We start from the raw sequence: 22468 nt of genomic DNA, 5'->3' as shown, positions 1-22468 counted from the left end.
TCATATTATAGCTTTTAATTTTCTTCCATATGTTGTTCAGCTTAGTAATTAATAAAGGCATTGTTCTTACCAAAACTGACACAATGGAAATAATAAATTAATAAATATGTTAATAAGTAAAGCACAGAAATCTAAACAAGCATCCACTATCAAGTTCCTCTTTTTTATATAAAATAATAATAATTCAATTTTCTCACTTGATAATTTGGGGAGGGGGAAATAACTGCTTGGACATGAAGTATTATTATTTCCAGTTAAGAAAGTAAACTGAGGTACAAGCCCCCCCCCCAAAAAGAGCAGGATTCTTTCTTTCTTTCTTTCTTTCTTTCTTTCTTTCTTTCTTTCTTTCTTTCTTTCTTTCTTTTAAGACAGCTCCTGCATAAAGTTTCCAGGAACTGATGGTTTTTCTCACAACTGAAAGCCTTTCCTGGACAAAGCATCAAAGATGCCAGCTTCCTTTGTTGCTGCTCGTTTTCAAGCTATGCAGAGAGAGAGAGAGAGAGAGAGAGAGAGAGAGAGAGAGAGAGAGAGAGAGAGAACATGCCTCATATTTGTATGCAGTGAAATCATGCCAGTACATACCAGCACCTTTGAATTAAAAAGCAGAATGACTAATAGCCCGAGTCTATGTACATCAGCAGAGGGTTCAGTCCTGCTGGGTGTTGCTTTGCCAGCATGTTCCCTGCAGACAATACACTGCCTAACCAGACCCCTGCAGCCAGCAGGACTAAATCTTCTGTTCATTAGCTGGCAGGCAGAGGGTTCAATCCTGCTGGGCACTTCTTTACTATTCAGCATGTTTTACCAGCCTACCCCACCCTGCCAGTCAACTCTGACATGTGGGTAGGACTGCTCGCTTATCAGTCACCTGGCATCATCATGATGTCAGGATGCACTGACAGATGAAGAGTCCTGCCCATCTCTCAAAGTTGGTCCACTGGGGTGGTGAGGGAGAAATCAAGATCTGGCCCCAAAGGTTCCCGACCTCTAGATTAGGATTGTAAATATGAAAAGTGAAGGAGCCCTAAAACGTCTTGGTGAAGTCTCCAAGTTACTGCAGAAAGTTCCAAAGTGCTCCTTTCCCAATGCTGCTCACTCAGGTGTCTTTAACCACAGCCCCTAATCAAGAAGCAGTAAGCAAAACATCAAGTGAACAGGAACAAGCTGTCATGCTGATGGGGGGATTTCTGCAGGTGACAGTGGCAGCTGTCGGAACTGGTATCTGCTGTTGTCACCCAGTGTGGGGGCTCTGTCAGGGTTCCTAAGGGATCTATGGGGTTATGAAGGCTGTACAGGGAGCTCCTCATCAGGGAGCTCCTCATCAGGAGCTGGTCTTTGGAGGGCCCATCTTCCATCACAATCCCCTTGCCTGCCCCACCCCACCCCGCTCAACAAGCTACTTCTCCTAATATGGCAATGTTCACTAAAAAAAGGAGGCCAAATTGAGACAATAAAGGAAAATAAACCCGTCTTAACTGAGGGACGCGGGTGGCGCTGTGGGTTAAACCACAGAAGGTCGGCGGTTCGAATCCCCGCAACGGGGTGAGCTCCTGTTGTTCAGTCCCTGCTCCTGCCAACCTAGCAGTTCGAAAGCATGTCAAAGTGCAAGTAGATAAATAGGTACCGCTCCCGCGGGAAGGTAAATGACGTTTCCGTGCACTGCTCTGGTTCGCAAGAAGCGGCTTAGTCATGCTAGCCACATGACCCAGAAGCTGTACACCGGCTCCCTCAGCCAATAAAATGAGATGAGCGCAGCAACCCCAGAGTCGGCCACGACTGGACCTAATGGTCGGAGGTCCCTTTACCTTTACTTTAACCATCTTAACATAAGTTCAGCATCTACCAAACCTTCAGTCTTTTTGGAACCCGGGACCCAACCACCACTAGTCCCAATGTGGAACATGGAACCATTTTTAGGTTTATTTGTTTTCAACTTCCTCCTTTGTGATCAGCCTCTCCCCATTTCTCTCCCCCCCCCCCCCAAGTCCTACATTTGCTATAAAAAGGGAAATGATGGGCATTTTAGGCCACAGCGTCACACACTTAAGGCGCTGTAAATAAATAAATTAATAACTGCCGTTAGCTGTTAAAATCAAGAAGGCATCTAGGTAGGTAAAAAGGTAAAGTTTGGTCAAAGGCGACTATGGGGTATGGCGCTCATCTCGCTTTCCAGGCTGAGGGAACCGGCATTTGTCCACAGACAGCTTTCCGGGTCATGTGGCCAGCATGACTAAATCGCTTCTGGCACAATGGGACATCTTCCTGCCACAGTGGTACCTATTTTTCTACTTGCACTAGCGTGCTTTCGAACTGCTAGGTTGGCAGGAGCTGGGACAGAGCAACAGGAGCTCACCTCATTGAGCAGATTTGAACTGCCAACCTTCCGATCGGCAAACTCAAGAGGCTCAGTGGTTTAGACCCTGCATCTAGGTAAACTTGTACATGGACCCAGTGTTACAAAATCAAAATTTAAAACGGAATACACAAACTGGTTGTGATGAAAAGTGGGGGAACAGAGGAAAACTTATTTCCAAAGGTTATACCTCTTTAACAATGCTTCCGACGCTTAGCTGCTTCTCCTTCTTCAAGCAAATTCTTCCTCTTTTCTGCCTTTACCCCTTGTTCCCTTCTGTCCTGATTTTCCTACATTCCAACACACAAAAATATAAAATTCAATAGAAGCCTGACGGAAGAAAAAAAAAATCCACATGGATAATAAACCCACCTAGTTTGAAAATTGCAGCCCACTTTTTAAACAAAAGAACAACACATTCCTTGAATTAATTTACAAACCACCACAGTAAGTCACTGTGCACTGGGGCGGAAACCATGCAAAAGTAGTATGAGACCAGGGCAGTCAACAGCATGCAATTTGAATTAATTTGACTGGCGGTGGGCTCAGGACATGCAAGGAGGAAAATACTGCTTCATGAAACTACGAATTAATGTATGGGATTCACAGCCACAAAATGTGCAGGGATACACCGTATTTTTCTGTGTATAAGACGCCCCCATGTATAAGACACCCCTTATTTTGGGGGTCTCCAAATTAAGAAAACACGTCTCAGCACTACCCGTCTATAAGACGAGCCCCAATTTTAAACTACTTTTTTTGGTAAAAAAAAAACTATTCTTATACACGGAAAAATACGGTAATTACAACATACAACCAGTTGCTAAATTCAGCAGCAATTGTACAGCTCCCTGTTCATTTGTTATTAAAAAGAGTCAAGGCAGCTTGCTGCATGCTCCATGCATCTTAACCCATGCCTAGAGAAGTAGCGTGTGCTTTATTATAACCATGTTATCTACTTTAGCTGCTCATACCAGACAAAGGCTACAAAGCAGAGTTCTGGGTAGATGCAAAGACTCTCTCAACAGGGTTATTTATGCCCTCCTTCCAAACAAAAACCCCTCACAAAACACTGAAACTTATTCTCGCAGCTCCCTCTTTTGAATTTCAGAAGTGGCTTGCTATCAGCAAGTCTAGGGGAGAGGGCTTGCACTGGTGCCTCTGTGCATGCACAAGTGTGTGAAAATCAAACACACTGCTGTATGTACACGTAATTCCCTGATATCAAAATGCCCACAAGAAGCATACAAGCTAGAGATCTGAGGATTATATTCAGTTCTAGCAAAGACTAAGGAGTAGCTGGTGGTTCCTTCTACCAGTATGCAGTTTTGTGAAGTCCAATAATTTTTTATTCCCACAATGGTAGTTTCACGCATTTCTGCCATTAATTGGTAGCTTTAATACATTCCCCTTATTTCTGATTTTCAGGCTGTGAGTGCCATTATTTATGTAGCCAAAACAGATCCACCCACAAACATGAGGGAAGAACCAGTAAGTTCAGGGGAACCCCAAGTTTTGCAGCAATAGAAAAATGATCGCAGGGGCAGGGAGATAAGAGGGGGAAATCACAATATACAGCCCAATGAGAACAATATATGCGGAGTGCACCCCCCCCCCCCAAATTGCTGGCTGCTGGGGTAGAGGAAATTAAAACCGGGTGGTGTGGGAATGGAATATATTGAGAAAGAGCATGGCCGGCAGGAACCCTAAATGGGAACATTCCACATAGCAAAATTTTGTTGCAGGTCCCACTTGTCATTACCAAACCTTGTTTATTATTGCAAACCTTGAGAGCTTTGATGAAGAGATCCCTGAAGGTTTTCATAGTGTTAAAAAGATCATCTAATGAGTGTGTGTTTCGATCTTCACAGAGATAATCAGCAAGCTCAGCTTTCTTTTCCACAAGGGCATTCATTTCCTCACCCAGTTCCTTGGAAGCATTTATGCTATCCTACTTGCAAACACAATTTGCGCATGTTAGAAAACATTGTTCAAAATAACATTGCACCTGGTGCGGGTTTGTTTGACTGTTTTTTACAGTCTGTATTTTGTTGGTCTTAATGCTTTGCTTAACCATTAAAGGTAAAGGGACCCCTGACCATTAGGTCCAGTCATGACCGACTCTGGGGTTGCGGCGCTCATCTCGTTTTATTGGCTGAAGGAGCTGGCGTACAGCTTCCGGGTCATGTGGCCAGCATGACTAAGCCGCTTCTGGAGAACCAGAGCAGCACACGGAAACGCCGTTTACCTTCCCGCCAGAGCAGTACCTATTTATCTACTTGCACTTTGACATGCTTTCGAACTGCTAGGTGGGCAGGAGCTGGGACCGAGCAATGGGAGCTCACCCCATCGCGGGGATTCGAACCGCCAACCTTCTGATCAGCAAGCCCTAGGCTCTGTGGTTTAACCCACAGCGCCGCCATTACTTACTAATATTATCATAAGCAGCCACAAAAAATAATAGTAATTGTAAGGTAAGGTATACATTTTTTAAAAAACAAAACAGAATCAAGGGGGGGGGGTTGTGAAAATAGTCCAAAAGAGCTCTCTAGCAGCTTGTGAGCAACTTTCTGAAATAAATAGAATAAACCCCTTTCTAGCCAATCATCTTTTAGTCTAGTAAATCGTAGAATCATAGAACCAAGGGTCATCTAGTCAACCCCCTGCAATACAGGAATCTCAGCTAAAGCATCAATGACAGATGGCCACCCAACCTCTGCTTAAAAACCTCCAAGGAAAAAGAGTCCACAACCTTCCAAGGGAGTCCGTTCCACTGCCAAACAGATCTTACTGTCATAAAGATCTTTCTGATGTTTAGTCGGAATCTCCTTTCTTGTAACTTGAAGCCACCAGTTCAAGCCCTACCCTTCAGAGCAGGAGAAAACAAGCTTCTTTTCTCAGTTGTTGCCTGGGATCCCAACTTCTTCCTCAAGGAAGCACTTTTTATTTTGGATGGATCTCCTCTTTCGCACCATTCAGTTCACAATGCATTATTGCGAGGAATCTTTCTCCAGCTAGCCAGACTCCTGCTATTTGCAGTACTGCCCAGAATGTTGTTGTTGTTTAGTCGTTTAGTTGTGTCCGACTCTTCGTGACCCCATGGACCAGAGCACGCCAGGCACTCCTGTCTTCCACTGCCTCCGGCAGTTTGGTCAAACTCATGTTCATAGCTTCGAGAACACTATCCAACCACCTCGTCCTCTGTCGTCCCCTTCTCCTTGTGCCCTCCATCTTTCCCAACATCAGGGGTTTTTCCAGGGAGTCTTCTCTTCTCATGAGGTGGCCAAAGTATTGGAGCCTCAGCTTCAGGATCTGTCCTTCCAGTGAGCATTCAGGGCTGATTTCCTTAAGAATGGAGAGGTTTGATCTTCTTGCAGTCCATGATCACTCCTCAAGAGTCTCCTCCAGCACCATAATTCAAAAGCATCAATTCTTCAGCGATCAGCCTTCTTTATGGTCCAGCTCTCACTTCCATATATCACTACTGGGAAAACCATGACTTTAACTATACGGACCTTTGTTGGCAAGGTGATGTCTCTGCTTTTTAAGATGCTGTCTAGGTTTGTCATTGCTTTTCTCCCAAGACTGTCCAGAATATGCTTGTGCAAAATGGCAAACCCATCAACTGAAGGAGAAGAAGACTCTACTGCAGACAGAACCAACTGGCTTTAAGGCACAATGCGGGCAAACATCTTGTCAATCTCTCACTCTCTCGTGCACACAATCTCTTGGCAGCAAGGGGCCTTGCTTTCAGAATTTTGCTTGACAGGCTGCCTAAATTAACCAGGCAAGTCTATTTGTTCTTTTCAGCCAGAAGATAAAGTGCATTCATCTCGTCTCTTAATGGGGTGGAGGGGAGCAGCATGGTTTGCATCCCAGGTGCACGAGGCCCCACTTTGCAAAAACCAAGGCACCCGGGGTCTGGACAGTGTCAGGATGAGCCACTGCTTGAGAACCACATGTATGCTGCCAGTTCCACGATGGAAGAAAGATAATATATAAATAAATGTAGGGTGACAAATTAGAAACAAACGGCTAGTCTCGCCCTGCACAATCACACACCAGTGGTCTCTCCTAAACGTTATTCCACACGTTGCACCACTGGATAGCTCAGCTGGTTAGAGAGGGGTGCTGTTAACGCCAAGGTTGCAGGTTCGATCCCTGTATGGGGCAGCTGCATATTCCTGCATTGCAGGGAGTGGTACTAGTTGATCCTCAAGGGCCCTTCCAACTCTCCAGTTCTATGATTCTAAGAAAAGCCACAGGTGCTCCAGCACATGCATGCAGAGCCATGTTAGGGGCCACTCCATTTTCTTTCATTTCAGAGGGGTCATAGCTCCATGGTAAAGGTAAAGTTAAAGGGACCCCTGACCATTAGGTCCATCACTGGGGTTGTGGCGCTCATCTCGCTTTATTGGCTGAGGGAGCCGGCATACAGCTTCCGGGTCATGTGGCCAGCATGACTAAGCTGCTTCTGGCAAACCAGAGCAGCGCACGGAAACGCCATTTACCTTCCCGCCAGAGCGGTACCTATTTATCTACTTGCACTTTGACGTGCTTTCGAACTTCTAGGTTGGCAGGAGTAGGGACCGAGCAATGGGAGCTCACCCCATTGCGGGGATTCGAACCGCCAACCTTCTGATCGGCAAGTCCTAGACTCTGTGGTTTAACCCACAGCGCCATCCGCGTCCCCATAGCTCCATAGCTCCATGGCTTGTATGCAAAAAGATCTCAGGATTGATCCCTGGGACCTTCAGAGGGTCATGGAGAGAGGGTACAATACTGAGCTATATGGACTATTGATCTGATTCACATTCACACCATACATTTAAAGTAGTTGTATCAGTCATGCCTTCCCCCACAGAACCCTGGGATCTGTAGTTTGTCAATGGTGCAGAGAGCTTAGGACAGTGACGGCCAAACTTGGCCCTCCAGCTGTTTTGGGACTACAACTCCCATCATCCCTAGCTAACAGGACCAGTAATCAGGGATGATGGGAATTGTAGTCCCAAAACAGCTGGAGGGCCAAGTTTGGCCATCACTGGCTTAGGAGACCTGTAACAAACTACAATTCCCAGGATTCTTTGTGGGAAACCATGGTCACACATCCACATTGCATGTTCACATTTAAACTTCCCTTAAACAATCCTTGGAACTGTAGTTTAAGGGTGCTGGGAATTGTAGCTCCATGAGGGGTAAGCTACAGTTCCCATTTATGTGTTTTACAGTTCCCATTTATGTGTGGATGTGACCCATGACTCTTAAAGAGAGCAAGGAGCTGTGAAACCCATTTAGCAGACACAACTAAGAAACATTCTTAGTTTCAAGGAAGCTTGAGTACCATTAGTAAATCCACGTAACTTACTTTAATAGATTTCCCAAACTGGACTTTCACATCATCCTTGGATGAAAATATCTTTTGCTCGATTTCCAACAATTTCTTTAGAAGGCCTTCCACTTCCACTTGCATCTCTTTTACATTGATTCTGGAAGAGGTTTAGTAAAAAACAACAACCGACAAGCAGCATCTATAGGCAAACCCATTGTGGAAGCTTCCCTTCCTCAGCACCCCCACATATCTCTCAACGGGAAACACAGAAGGAGAGTCTTTGTGGTGAGAGAGATCATGCATGCAAGACAAAGGAAGGAGCCTTATCAATGGTCCTCTACCTGAGTGGAATGTGGATACAGGAATCACATTTCTTCGGCAGGGTCCCTGCAGAGTCCTTGTCCCCAGTGCCCTACAGCTACCCCATCCAGCACGAAAGGGGAGCTTTTCATCCACAGGGTGCTCCAAAGCTAAGCATTTAGGAATGCTGAAAACACAAGGGCAGGCATAGGCAAACTCGCCCTCCAGATGTTTTGGGACTACAACTCCCATCATCCCTAGCTAACAGAACCAGTGGTCAGGGATGATGGGAATTGTAGTCCCCAAACATCTGGAGGGCCGAGTTTGCCTATGCCTGCACAAGGGGCTTCCGTTTCAAGGGAACGGTGTGCAAGTTCTGCAACGTACAGCAGAGCTTCATGGAAAACACAGATGAAATCAGAGCACTCCAAGTCATTTGCTCATGTACGTGCACAGAAAACAGCAGATCTGTCTGAAAGGCAACACCTGCATTAATGGTTGCAGTGCATCCATTAATATTATTATTATTATTATTATTATTATTATTATTATTACACAACTGTATAATATTATTGTGCAATCTTAGAAGGGGTGCGGCTGTGAGGGGCAGAGCTGTGACTATCACGAAGGGACCCTGAACTTCTGACTTTGCCACTGCACAACTGGTTAGACATTGTGTTGGGGTAACAGGAAGAAGAGGGGAAGGCAGTGTCTTCGCCCAGTTCTGTGTGTCCCCACCCCCCGGCCCCCATGTCACAGAATCCTCTACTTGCTCATACGGTGGACACTCGGGTTGCGAACGTGATCCATGCGGGAAACACGTTCGTAACCTGCAGTGCTCGCAACCTGCAGCGTTGCGTCTGTGCATGTGCAAGCTCCAAAACCTGGCAGTAACCCGTTCCGGTACTTCCAGATTCTGCGCGGTGCGCAACCCGAAATCACGCAACCTGAAGCGTCTGTAACCCGAGGTACGACTGTATTCTAATTCTGCTTTAACAAACACACATTAACCTTTTTATTTCAAATGTTAGAAGGGAGGAGAGTTTACCCAGCTGCCTTTGAAACGCACTCCAGGTCATGGGGAAGCTGTAAAAGGTCTCTGTGTTTTTTTTCAACCTCCTAGAACAAAACAAAACAAAAAGCAGGAAAAAAGTAATAATCATGTATTTGCATCTGTAGAAAGCACCAACCAATTATTAGAAGTGCTAGAAAACAGGTAGTAAAGGGTAAAAGGACCCCTGACCATTAGGTCCAGTCATGATCGACTCTGGGGTTGTGGCGCTCATCTCGCTTTATTGGCCAAGGGAGCCGGTGTACAGCTTCCGGGTCATGTGGCCAGCATGACTAAGCCGCTTCTGGCGAACCAGAGCAGCACATGGAAACGCCGTTTACCTTCCCGACGGAGCGGTACCTATTTATCTACTTGCACTTTGACGTGCTTTTGAACTGCTAGGTTGGCAGGAGCAGGGGTAGCAACGGGAGCTCACCCCGTCGCGGGGATTCGAACTGCCGACCTTCTGATCGACAAGTCCTAGGCTCTGTGGTTTAACCCACAGCGCCACCCGCGTCCCTAGAAAACAGGAAGCAGCCTTATATTGAGTCAGGCCATTGGGTTCATAGCCCAACATCGTCATGGCCTGCTCTCCAGTATTTGAGGAAGTGTTATCTCTACCTGGAGATATTAGAGTGTGGACCTGGGACCTTCTTCATTAGGGGAATTTGTTTATTAAAATGTGTGTATAGTCAAACCTCGGTTCCCGAAAGCATCGTACGTTTTGGTCCCGAATGCTGAAAACCCAGCAGTAACTGATCCAGTTTTTCGAACAATTTTCAGAAACCAAACAGCTTCCAGGGAGTTTTCTTCTTTTTTCTTCGTTGGGTGTTCAGTAGGGCGGTTCATAAAATACTTATTTTTTGAAAATGCCTGCTCCAAAGGTCTTATCTTGCGACACTAGGGATTATATAGCTATATCTGAAATTTCATGCATATCAGTTAATATCTCCTCCACAAAAATAGCTGTTTACTTGGCCATTTTCCTATGTCGTGAAGGCTGAAATTTCAATTCAGTGGAGCAGGTGAGGGAGGTTCAGGTGTAAAGGGAGGGTCTGGCCAGGTTGGTGAGCAGAGCAAGGAAAGTCAGCAGCAGATTTATAATCATAAAATTGATGTTTTAAAAAGTGCAATCAGTTCTCATAAGGGGGTTCAAGTTTTGTCTTGTCTTAAAACAATACTGCTCCTAATGTAGTCTCAGAATCAAAGTCAAGTGCAAGAAAGAAGAAGGAAATGCACCCGTACCTGTAGGATGTGATGGAGCAGAGTAATGCTGTTTTTATTTGCTCTTGTCTCTGTTAGTTTCAGCAACGTGCTGATTCTGAAGCCTCCAGCATTCCCACTGTGACGCCCCTGAAAGATCAGATGTGATATGAGCCAACCACACACTTCCAAGAGAAAGGCACACCCAGCATGCCCCTTTGTCATCACAGCTGGATGGCAACTGTAATAGACACACAGACATTTAGATATCTTGAGAAGCCACTAAACCAAGCATGCAAGACGAAGGGATGAAAGGGCCCAATAATACAGATTATGGTACGGAGAACCAGACCACTCCAGTTCCCATCAGCCCTGGGCTGGCCTAACCAGTATTCAGGGATTACAGGATCCAAAAGCACCTGGAGAGCCACAAAGGATCCCTAAAGAATCCATTAAATATCAGTGAGGAATCTCATCGTACTTGAGCAACAGCAAAAATGAAGACCCAGCCATGCACAAAGCTTACTGGGTCACCTTGGACTAATCTCCAACGCTAATTAAACAGCTCAGGACTGCAATACAGTAGTACCTCGGGTTAAGAACTCAATTCGTTCCAGAGGTCCGTTCTTAACCTGAAACTGTTCTTAACCTGAAGCACCACTTTACTCTTCTGTTCTCATCCTCAAGCAAAGTTCTTAACCCAAGGTACTATTTCTGGGTTTGCAGAGTCTGTAACCTGAAGCGTATGTAACTTGAGGTACCACTGTACCTCAAGGACTGCCTCTTATCATATGAACCTACCTGGACCCTGAGATCACCTTCTGAGGCCCTTCTTTGTGTCCGGAGGGTGGCAACACAAGAACGGGCCCTTTCCGCAGTGGCTCCCCATCTGTGGAATGCTCTCCCCAGGGAAGTTCGTCTGGCACCTTCATTATACACCATTAAGGCGCTGGGCAAAAAAACATTCCTCTTCAACCAGGCCTTTGGCTGATTGAATCCAATGCGCTTTTAAAATGTGTTGGGGAGAGGGGGTTATTGGGTTGTCTTCGTTTGTATTATGTACAGTGGACACTCGGGTTGTGAATGTGATTCATGCGGGAGGCACGTTCGTAACTCACAGCGCCGCTTCTGCGCATAGCGCGATTTAGTGGTTCTGCGCATGCGTGAGTGCCGAAACCTGGAAGTAACCCGTTCTGGTACTTTTGGGTTCGGTGTGGTGCGCAACCCGAAAATGCGCAACCTGAAGCATCTGTAACCCGAGGTATGACTGTATTTTGTGGTTTTTAATGGCCATTTTATGCCATGAACCGCCCTGAGACCTGCGGGTATAGGACGGTATACAAATAAATTAATAATAATAATAATAATAATAATAATAATAATAATAATAATAATAGTTGCTGAGGAGTCTAGTACATGAACAGCAACAAAAGGTATGCCTGTTCAGCCATGAAACTTCCTGGGTGACCTTGGCACTATCAGCACCTTTTACCCCAGGGACAGGGAACATCAGGCCTGAGGTGCGGTGGGTGTACAAAATGCAGTCCTCCAAGCCTCTCTATGTGGCCCATGGAACCCACTCCAAGCTACAAATTTCTCCCCCCCCCCCATTGATTCCTCCCTTTTACTGACATTTATTTATGTATTATTGGTTTTCACCTATTACATTACAATACAGATGTACCAAAGCCAACACCATTTCTCCCCCATACATTTACATTTCCTCAATCCATCATATTATTCTTTTCTCCTTCCTCCCACTTCCCTCTGCCCCCACTTGATTTGCTTCACATTATACAATTTACAATAATCTTTGCATTCTACAATCTTCTCAAATCATCTATATATTCTTATTATCTTTCCTTACTCATTTTTCTTCCATCCAGTACTTCACCTTTTAATCTAGACATATTAGCCTATCATTTTTTGAGCAATATTTTGCCAGCCTACAACTTTCAGTGGCCCAGGCGTTTTTGCCTGGCCAGAATGCATCCTTGAATTCCCCTAATGCCTCTTTCTTCCCTGTCTGGATGGACAATAGAAAGGGGTTAAGCAGGTGTGTGTATAAACTAGCCTACCGTACAAAGGCAAAAGTTTACGTTGATTGCTCCACCCACTTTTGCCCCGGCCCCACCCACTGCCGGCATAGGGCTCCCCCAAGGGTCGCCTAGAAGGCAATGTGGCCCCTCGGGGTGAAACAGGTTCCCCACCCCTGTCTCAGCCTAACCTACTTTGCAGGGTTGTTGCAAAGATTAACCAGGGACAGAAGGGGACCATTTACACCAGTCTAAAGTTCCCTGGAGGAAAGGGTTAGGAAAGAAGAGATAAAAAGGTGAGACAGGTCGGTATTGCCCCACTCTCCCCACCTTCTTACATAATTTAAGAAGTTTCCAACTTTCAGAATCAACTGGCAGAACAATGGCAGACGTCGGTTTGTAAGAAGCGCTGAAAAAGAGAAGAATGCAAATGTCGTTTTTACTTGGAGTTTGCACACAAAAAACAGCCCTGCTGCTCCATATCTTGCATTTAAATTCAGGAAGAAAATAATATTTAGGTTGCAATTGAAAACTGAATTCAGTGGGCAGTTCAAGTACTCTTGTATTGAATTGTTAAAGGTAAAGAGACCCCGACCGTTAAGTCCAGTCGCGGACGACTCTGGGGTTGTGGCGCTCATCTCACTTTACTGGCCGAGGGAGCCGGCGTACAGCTTCTGGGTCATGTGGCCAGCATGACTAAACCACTTCTGGTGAACCAGAGCAGAGCATGGAAACACCGTTTACCTTCCTGCCACAGTGGTACCTATTTATCTACTTGCACTTTGGCATGCTTTCGAACTGCTAGGTTGGCAGGAGCAGGGACCGAGCAACGGGAGCTCACCCCATCGCGGGGATTTGAACCGCTGACCTTCTGATCGGCAAGCCCTAGGCTCAGTGGTTTAGAACTGAATTGTTAGTTGTCTTTAAATGATGAGTAACCGGGGGTATCCAATTAAGTCACTGATAAAATATAAAGCTACACAGAACTATGAAGTGTGTGAGTCCTTTAAAAAAATGCAAATAAAAACCAAAACATCTCCAAAAAGACATTAGAGTTTTCGGCTAGCATTATTTTCACCTGTTTGGGTGACTTGAGCAAATTAATTTATTTAATCTGGATCTTCAATGGTTACTGGTCACAATGGCTAAGTTCTACCTCCATTGCTGAAGGCAGTATGCTGGGAATCACAAGCAGGCTGAGGGTCCTGCTGTGCTCCTGTTTGTGGGCTTTTGAGAGCATCTTGTTGGCCACTATGAGAAGAGGATGCTGAATTAGATGGGTCTTTGGTCTGATCCAGCACAGCTCTTCTTATGTTCTCATGCTGCCATTCCACCCTTAGTCTGGGCAAGAGCAGCATTTGGTACTAGATGCAAAACTCAAAATAAAATTGGAAGCTTGGGACTGTGGTTTTTAAAGGGAATTTACAGATCATGTGGATGGAAGGTGTGTTGAATGGTCTCTTTAAATCTGAAGGTTCATTATTGTTCCACAAGATGTGTATTTCTTTAAAGGCCAGAGCAAATAACGTGACCTAGTTTTACAGCTGTGAAGCAGTATAGAAGGTGCTGCTGTTGTTGTTGTTGTTTAGTCGTTTAGTTGTGTCCGACTCTTCATGACCCCATGGACCAGAGCACGCCAGGCACTCCTGTCTTCCACTGCCTCCCGCAGTTTGGTCAAACTCATGCTGGTAGCTTCGAGAACACTATCCAACCATCTTGTCTTCTGTTGTCCCCTTCTCTTTGTGCCCTCCATCTTTCCCAACATTAGGGTCTTTTCCAGGGAGTCTTCTCTTCTCATGAGGTGGCCAAAGTATTGGAGTCTCAGCTTCAGGATCTGTCCTTCCGGTGAGCACTCAGGGCTGATTTCCTTAAGAATGGATAGGTTTGATCTTCTTGCAGTCCATGGGACTCTCAAGAGTCTCCTCCAGCACCATAATTTAAAAGCATCAATTCTTCAGCGATCAGCCTTCTTTATGGTCCAGCTCTCACTTCCATACATCACTACTGGGAAAACCATAGCTTTAACTATACGGACCTTTGTTGGCAAGGTGATGTCTCTGCTTTTTAAGTTGCTGTTAAGTTGTGGTAATTAAGCTGTTGGGTATGGTATATAAAGAGCAGCATGTAGCTCTCTCAGTACCCTGGTGGATGGGTCATGCTTATTGATATATTGTAAGGTAAAGGGACCCCTGACCATTAGGTCCAGTTGTGACAGACTCTGGGGTTGTGGCGCTCATCTCGCTTTATTGGCCGAGGGAGCCTGCGTACAGCTTCTGGGTCATGTGGCCAGCATGACTAAGCCGCTTCTGGCGAACCAGAGCAGCGCACGGAAACGCCGTTTACCATCCCACCGGAGCAGTATCTATTTATCTACTTGCATTTTGACGTGCTTTCAGACTGCTAGGTTGACAGGAGCCAGGACCGAGCAACGGGAGCTGACCCCATCGCTGGGATTTGAACCGCCGACCTTCTGATTGGCAAGTCCTAGGCTCTGTGGTTTAACCCACAGCGCCACCTGTGTCCCATTGATTTATTGTAATTTAGTGTAAAAGGAGTTTTTGTTTTTGTTAGCAAAAGTTAGTTTTGCGTTTCTTGAATGTGTGGCCTCCCCAGCACACCTTCTGCAGCGCAACTAGTCTGCAAAATAACCAACAAGGTGCTGCCAGTCAATGACAACAATACTAAATTAGACAGACCAATGGTGTGAATCTTTTTCATTTGTTCCTAAATTTTGCAGTCCACTTACTCTCAGCAGCTGCTCTGACCAATTTTGCTTTGGGCCAAAGCAGATCCAGCATAATGTTGGTCTCCGTACATATCAGCATGCCTTCAATCCTCAAGTTGTAACTAGGAAGAGAAATCAGTATTTTTTTTACTTAAAAATAATAATCATCATCAGACCTAGTAAATGGAGCCATGGACGAGGCAATTAAAAACCACACTAGGATCTCGTTAGAACATTCAGCTCAAAGTATGGAATAGTTCACAAAAATATTAACATAACAGTGTGTCACTTTTCCATCTCAGTAATGCTCCCCAATTTGATTTTGTTCTCCACCGTCTCCAAAAGACCTTTCTGAAACTCTGCTTCTTCCACTGGCATTACTACCCCAACCTCCATTGCAGCTTCACCCAATCTCTGAAGACCAGCACATTTCAGAACTTTCTTACCCTTAGCAGCTGAAAATGTAATTTCTAACCTATGTGTGCTTTCTCTAGAAGCCAGAGCATTCCTTATTTAGCACGAACCATACATGCACCTTTGTTCTAGCTGTATTTCCAGGAGACAACAGACTTTGACCCTGTCTAGCATCCACGGATAAGCTGGTGAAAAGGAGTAAATAAGATTTGTCTGGAGCTGTGATTCAAGCATCAGCAATGGACTCTCAAGTTCTCGACTGGTCCTGCTTACACCCAAGCCAGCCACTGGACCCTCCTGGACAGGAAGGTCTATGGAAGACTTCATGTTTCAACTGGGATGTTGCCTGAGTAACAAGGCCTTATTGCCGCTAGCATAGCTCCGTATTCCCTTTCCAATCCAGCTCCTGTTTGTCCCTCATTTCCAAGGTCCTGGTTCTCCTGGTTCTCTCTAACCCTAATGTGCTTCTCAGTTCCAATTCCTCCTTGCTTCTTGGCTCTGACTCACTTCCTGGCTCACCTCGGACAGCTGCCTACAGCTCTGCCCTGACAAACACCCAGGGCTAGGGCAAGAGACCCTTCTGCTGAAAGATGCTGCCCCGCCGCAAAAAAATAACAACCCCAAAACAAAATCCACTTCTAGAAGCGGACTTAATTGGCAGTTGTCACACTGGTGACAGGACAATGGCCTCTAGCACAGCAGTTGGGGGTAGCAACTTACTTGTTTTTTATTTTCTGAAAGGATTTTTATTTTTTTTTAAAAAATAGATGTCTTTCCTTCCCTTTATCACAAGGCGCCGGGACAGGATACAGAAACTGGGCCCTCGAAAGGCAAGCCGCTCCAAAATCAAGACAAAGAAAAAGGCAACAATATATTGTATGATCTGAGATAGTTCACAGAATATGGTTCAGAATGAAAAATAGGGAAAAGAAATACTGGACAAATCCTTCCTCAGCATTCTGTTGGTGCAGGAAAGGCTTACAAATGTAAAAACAAGAAAAGGGTAAAAACAGTTCTGTATGTAAAAACAATACAAATATTTTAAAAACAATTCCACGTAGCCAAACTGTTAAAAATATAGTAATTCCAAAAGAGGTGCAGACTTAGGTGACACAAACGTTTCACTCACAATCCCCTGCTGTCAGTCCTCTGCCGCTGGCGCCACCCCACAAGAAACTGCTGCCTGAGGCAGCCACATCACTCTACCTAATGGTGGAACCAGCCCCGCAAACGCCTATGCTAGTCATGGAGAACGTGTAGGCAAGGGGAAGTAAAAGACGGCTCTTACCTGGGAACTTCAAGGAGACACAGATAAAACTGATCTGCATTTCCTAGCTTGGCTTTTTCGCCCTTGAATGCTTTCATTCTCTCAATCTGACAAAAGAGAGGAAGACTCGTCACTACCAGCTCTGAACTGCAAGCAGCGATACCCAGACATATTACATTGCTTTTTTTTGTAAACCACTTATAGTGTGTGTTCCCGCCCCCCCCCCTTTAACTGTATGAAGCAACAAGCATTTTATAAATTAAGACATAAATATTAAGAAGAGGACTACAGTTCCCAGAGCCCTTTGGGGGATGCATGCTCTGGTTATCTCCCACTTGGACTACTGCAATGCGATCTATGTGGGGCTACCTTTGAAGGTGACTCAAACTGCAATTAATCCAGAATGCGGCAGCTAGACTGGTGACTGGGAGTGGCCGCCGGGACCACATAACACCAGTCCTGAAAGATCTTCATTGGCTCCTAGTACATTTCCGAGCACAATTCAAAGTCTTGGTGTTGACCTTTAAAGCCCTAAACAGCCTTAGTCCTGTATACCTGAAGGAGCGTCTCCACCCCCATCGTTCAGCCCCCTGAGATCCAGCTCTGAGGGTCTTCTGGCGGTTCCCTCGTTGTGAGAAGTGAGGTTACAGGGAACCAGACAGAGGGCCTTCTCGGTAGTGGCACCTGGCCTGTGGAACGCCCTTCCAGCAGATGTCAAGGCAATAAACAACTATTTTACTTTTAAAAGACACCTGAAGGCGGCCCTGTCTAGGGAAGTTTTTAATGTCTGACGCTGTATTGTTTTGGATATTTGGTTGGAAGCCGCCCAGAGTGGCTGGGGAGACCGAGTCAGATGGGCGGGGTATAAATGAATTATTATTATTATTATTTAAATGTCAGGGGCATCATGCCGCCGAATACAACTTGCTGGGGATTGCAGGTGGGCAGAGCGCTGTGGAGCTTATGCCCAGCTTTGCAGACTGGGTGGCCACTCTGAGAACAGGACTGGATGGGCCATTTGCCTGATGAAAGCAGGCTCGTCTTATGGAATGTATGCACTCACGTGCCTTGCCAGCTTCAGGGAGGTCAGGAGAACCACTTGTGATTGCCTAGCAACTTCCAAATATGCTCTCTTGATAGTTGCAGAGCATGACTAATGGCTTTGAGACAACTCTCAAGTTATTTCTTAACTTAACCTTCAGAAATAGCAAGACGTCTGGCATGAATGAAAGAAAGCTAGTCTGGTGCAGTGATGACAGTGGGGAGTGGAGAACCTTCACTCCCAATTTGGGGGTTGCATTCCCCTGGGGGTTCTTCTCTGTTCCAGTGGTGGGTGGGGCCACAGGCAAAAATGGGCGGGTCAGGGACACTCCCTTCTCTCCCCCCCTTTCTCTCTCCCTCCTCCGATCTTCCCATCTGCATGTAATTAAGCCACGCATAATGGCCTCAGCTGTTACAGGCTCAGGGACAACTTACGACAACTTTCTTGGTGCACTAATAAGCACATCTAAAATTAATATAGTGGGGGGAGCCAGTATTCATACTTCATGGTTTTTGTTTTTTTAATATTTATTACTTTCCAACCAAAACACTACAAAAAAAAGAACAATACAATACAATACAAAAAGAACAATACAATACAATACAAAAACACTACATAACACTAACACATTAAACTAACAAAACAGAACAAAAACAAAAACTGTTTAAGACACCTCAAACATTTTCAATATCTTATCTTTCATTCACTTATTTCAACGACCTCCTCACACCTCCCTTTTTGTATTCCACTTCTGTCAATTGTTTCAGCAATTCCTTTCCATCTTCCTCTGTTTTCTATCCTATAATTATCTTAACACATTCTAGCCTTATTTTTTCCTTTAATATTCTATTAAATACCTCATGGTTTTTGGGCAAAAGCTTCATTAGGTTTTTCAGGGCCTCTTCGTCAAACATGCTCCTGTCTCCTTTCCAAATCATGTCGGCTATTTGCTGATTCGAGCTACAGGAAAGAAGTGGAATAGTTAAGATGCACAAACCTAAAAGCTAGGAAGAAATCTCAGCACAGGCGCCCCGTCCCCCCAACTTACGTGGGAGTTACGTTCCGGGCCCCCGCGTGCATAAGTGAAATCACATCAAGTGGGGAGCACCCTCTAAACACCCTTTAAACACCCTCTCTTCAATCAAAAATACTGGATCCAAAAATATCCACAGCTAGAATTGAAAATCTGGAGGAGGCGAGAGGACATGCAAGGAGGCTGAGCAGTGTAAACAAAGCCCCACTGCGCCTCATGTCTCTTTGGGGCTTCCTCCACCCTCACTGACCTCCTCTTCGGGCTCCAGGGAGGGTCTGCTTGCAAGCCACGAGGACTCATCAGCTCTCTCCCGCAATTTCCAGGTTTTAATTGAATTATTTACTTATTTACTGGTGACGCACCTATAAAAGTCAATAGTGTATGGGGGGGGGGATGCCTGTAAATGGAAGAGTTGTTGACAGTGTTGTTGACCAGTTGGATCCAGTTCACATGCTTTATTACTGAAGGACCCATGCAAAGTGAAATCACAGCACAAATCCCTTGGCAGATGGCTTGCGTCAGAACTTTCCAAACTTTCGTGACACATTAGTGTGTCGGCTGCAATGTGTAGGTATGTCGTGCAAACGCTCCCTGCACTCCTCCCCTGGGAGCTGGAAAGGGGATAGTTTAACCTCTGGTTTGCTAGTAAAACTGAATTACTGTGTCGTGAAAAGATGCAAGTCTAAAAGGTGTATCACCAACATGAAAAGTTTGGAAAGCTCTGGGCTAACGTAGTCATCTCCGTTGGTTTCCCATGCTGTGTTCAGCCAGCTTGGCCCCTCTTAAAAACTTTTGTCATACTTGTATGCTCTTACTGGTGGTAGAGAAGAAACAAACTGGAAGTAGAGAGATCATCTCAGGGGCATCTCCTGCTAAAACGGATCTCGGAAAGACCTCTGCCTTGAGACCTTGGAGAGCCAGTGCCAATCAGCCTAGACAATAGTTGCGCCAACGATCTGATGCCCTACCAGGCTTCTTATTTGCTCATGTTGAAATTCTGCTTATGCTGCTGGGGGCCAGGTTTAGTCATCACTCCCCCTCACCCCACCCAGCGCATTTCATTGACCAAGTAACTCTCACCATTTAAATTGCTTTAGCACTATGTTCAGATGGAGACTTTTCTTTCGATCTACGAAGGAAATCTGTTTAAGAGGGGGATGGTAAAATAAATAAATAAATAAATTAGTAGCTAAGGTAAAAATTAAGTATATATAATTTTGAAAGTTAAGTATATAAGCTAAAACAATAAGAACTTGCTGATTTAGATATGGGAACTGGGATACAAGAATGGGAGGGGAGGGGAAGTCTGCAAAAAGGGTTAAGAAATTAAGGATATGAAATTATACATGTTTGTGTTTGTGTTTGTCTGTCTATGTTGTGGATTGTGTGTTTTTAAAATTGTGTAAAATTCAATAAAAATTATTATTATTTAAAAAAAATAAAAGTATCCAAGCGAAAAAAAATTAAAAAAATAAATTAGTAGCAGGAACAAGTTAATACTGCTTGCCTACTTTCTTTGAACATAGCTCTGAGACACAGAGAATGTGCAGCGGTTTTCAGATTCCTCACCATCTCCCCACTTCCTAGCATTTTTATAGTGCTATATGTTATGTTGTTATGTTATGTTATGTTATGTTTTATGTTATGTTTTATGTTATGTTTTATGTTATGTTTTATGTTATTTTTTATGTTATGTTATGTTATGTTATGTTATGTTATGTTATGTTATGTTATGTTATGTTATGTTATGTTATGTTATATGTTAATCTGCTTTCCTCACAAAATTGACCCAAAACAAACTAACACAGTATAGACACAAAAAACCAATCAGAAAAGGCACATCCTAAAAACACATTTGTATAAACAAAAGACAGGTCTTAAGAGATGCCAAGGGGCTCACTTTGGTAATCTTTCGTAACATGGCAAGGCCAAAATTTGGTGCCCTCAAATGGATCTTTACAGCTATGGGTCTTCTCAATTTTTGCTCCCTCTTGGCTTGCTGTCCTGTGCAAGGGAACCAGCCCCCTCTCCCGGCCCAAAATCCAGCACTGGAGATCCTGCCCTGCTAAAAGAGACCACAAGTGTTTAGAACCCATCAAATTATGGGGAATGACCCTCAGCTATTGTACCTCCTTTGGCTTCTTCAGTCTGGGTTCTGTTTTCTCCTGCTGGCTTGCCTGAGGTACACAGAAGAGTCGCTCTATGCTAATATAATCAGGCTCTATAGCTTCATCACCATTGGTCACCGCTGAAGTCCAGAGAGAACGGCCACCTGGAAAAGACGCACAATGATGGAGCGTTTCCAGCTCTACAATCCTATGATTCTAATAACATCTGCAGTGCCACAGGTTAACCACCCCTGGTTTATTATCGAACACACTTGAAAACAGCCCTGTTGGAGCCAGACCATAGACCCATCCAGTCCAGCATCTTAATAATGATAATTTTATTATTTAAGCCCCATCAGGCTGGGTTGGCTTGTTCTCAGATGCCCATGGGAAGCCCACAAGCAGAACCTGAATGCAATGGCACTCTCCCTACACAGTGGGCAGCAGAGGTAGAACACAGCCAGCGTACTCACTTTTCGTGGCATCTAAGGGAAGCGTTTGCCAGTTGAACGGCTTCATTTTCAGCATTGGTCTCTGAGCCTTCGTGGAGCCTTCAACGCTGCAGGACGGCAGGGCCTTGTTGCACAGAGACGTGGCCTTCATCAAAGGAGGGGAAGGAGGGGGTGGCAGAGGTGAAAGCGGAAGCCGCAGCATAGGCAGAGACGGGAACTCTCTGGGCGTGGCATGTGCAGTTGGAAGCTGGCAAGACTGCAAGTTCTCAGAGGATGGAGATGTTGTCGCGGCTTCCATTGGGTCAAGTATATTTGGAGAGCTTCTCTTTCCGCCTGAGGGTTCTTCTTCCAAGTCCATGTCAACCTGAATGCACTTACTTGTTTTCTTGGTAAGCTGTTTTGCACCCACGTGGCTTTTCGCAAAGCATTCTTTGCAGGTCAGAGGTTGCTCCATCGTGGCTTTTTCTTCCTTTCATTCCAAAACCCACCAAAAGAGAATGGAGACATTTATTTTCAAAACTGGGATCAAGCAAGAGCACTCCCATCCACGGTGTATCTAACAGTGCTTCTGAAAACATAGGGGGTGATTGTGTTGAATCTGCCGTATTTGAAATCATAAGCAAGGACATTGAAACCAGTACCCCCAAAAAATCAAGGTTATGGGTTTGATTCCCGTATGGGACAGCTGCACATTCCTGGACTACATGATTCTCAGAGCCCCTTCTAACTCTACAGTTCTATGATTTGCACTGAGTAATGGAATCACAACATTTTGGGCATGTGTCTGTCGTATCTCGAATTAAAAGATAGAGCTGTATATGGAACCCTGTACAGTACAAAACAAAGAAAGTTCCTTCCAGTAGCACCTTAAAGACCAACTAAGTTAGTTCTTGGTATGAGCTTTCGTGTGCATGTACCTGTACAGTACAGTATTTTTTGCTCCATAAGACACACTTTTTCCCTCCTAAAAAGTAAGGGGAAATGTGTGTGTGTCTTATGGAGCGAATGCAGGCGGGAAAAGCCCCCAAGAGCTGCACACACGCTCCGCTGTCACTGACGGGCTGTCCTTCTTCCACCTCGTAGAAAAGCCCACAAGAGCCATGCTCCCTTTAAAGAGCGCGCAGCTCTTGCTGGCTTTTGTGGGAGGTGGGAGAA

At 45.0% G+C, this 22468-nt stretch overlaps 1 protein-coding gene across 3 annotated transcripts; it reads right to left on the bottom strand.

Annotated features, from left to right (window-relative positions):
* On the bottom strand, positions 1-21777 carry LOC114605910 (inverted formin-2-like). 3 transcript variants are annotated; one of them, XM_077923459.1, is made up of 13 exons: positions 21335-21777; positions 20883-21025; positions 19834-19895; positions 18578-18680; positions 16700-16785; positions 15019-15119; positions 12611-12681; positions 10279-10386; positions 9031-9101; positions 7719-7839; positions 4140-4304; positions 2544-2643; positions 343-479 (listed from the first exon to the last, which is right to left on the bottom strand). In XM_077923459.1, exons 1-12 carry the CDS (start codon positions 21765-21767, stop codon positions 2548-2550), a joined length of 1560 nt encoding a protein of 519 aa, XP_077779585.1. In that variant the 5' UTR covers positions 21768-21777; the 3' UTR covers positions 343-479; positions 2544-2547. The 3 variants fall into 3 exon arrangements, with proteins under 3 accessions (XP_077779571.1, XP_077779585.1, XP_077779577.1); XM_077923451.1 differs by having other exon boundaries at positions 377-464; XM_077923445.1 differs by lacking the exon at positions 2544-2643 and having other exon boundaries at positions 1-464.
* Positions 21778-22468: the final 691 nt, after the last annotated feature.

Source organism: Podarcis muralis, chromosome 1 (assembly GCF_964188315.1).
Source record: "Podarcis muralis chromosome 1, rPodMur119.hap1.1, whole genome shotgun sequence".
NCBI classification, from domain to species: domain Eukaryota; kingdom Metazoa; phylum Chordata; class Lepidosauria; order Squamata; family Lacertidae; genus Podarcis; species Podarcis muralis.
The sequence above is the reverse complement of the archived record's forward strand: the minus strand, read 5'-3'. Positions and strand labels throughout refer to the sequence as shown.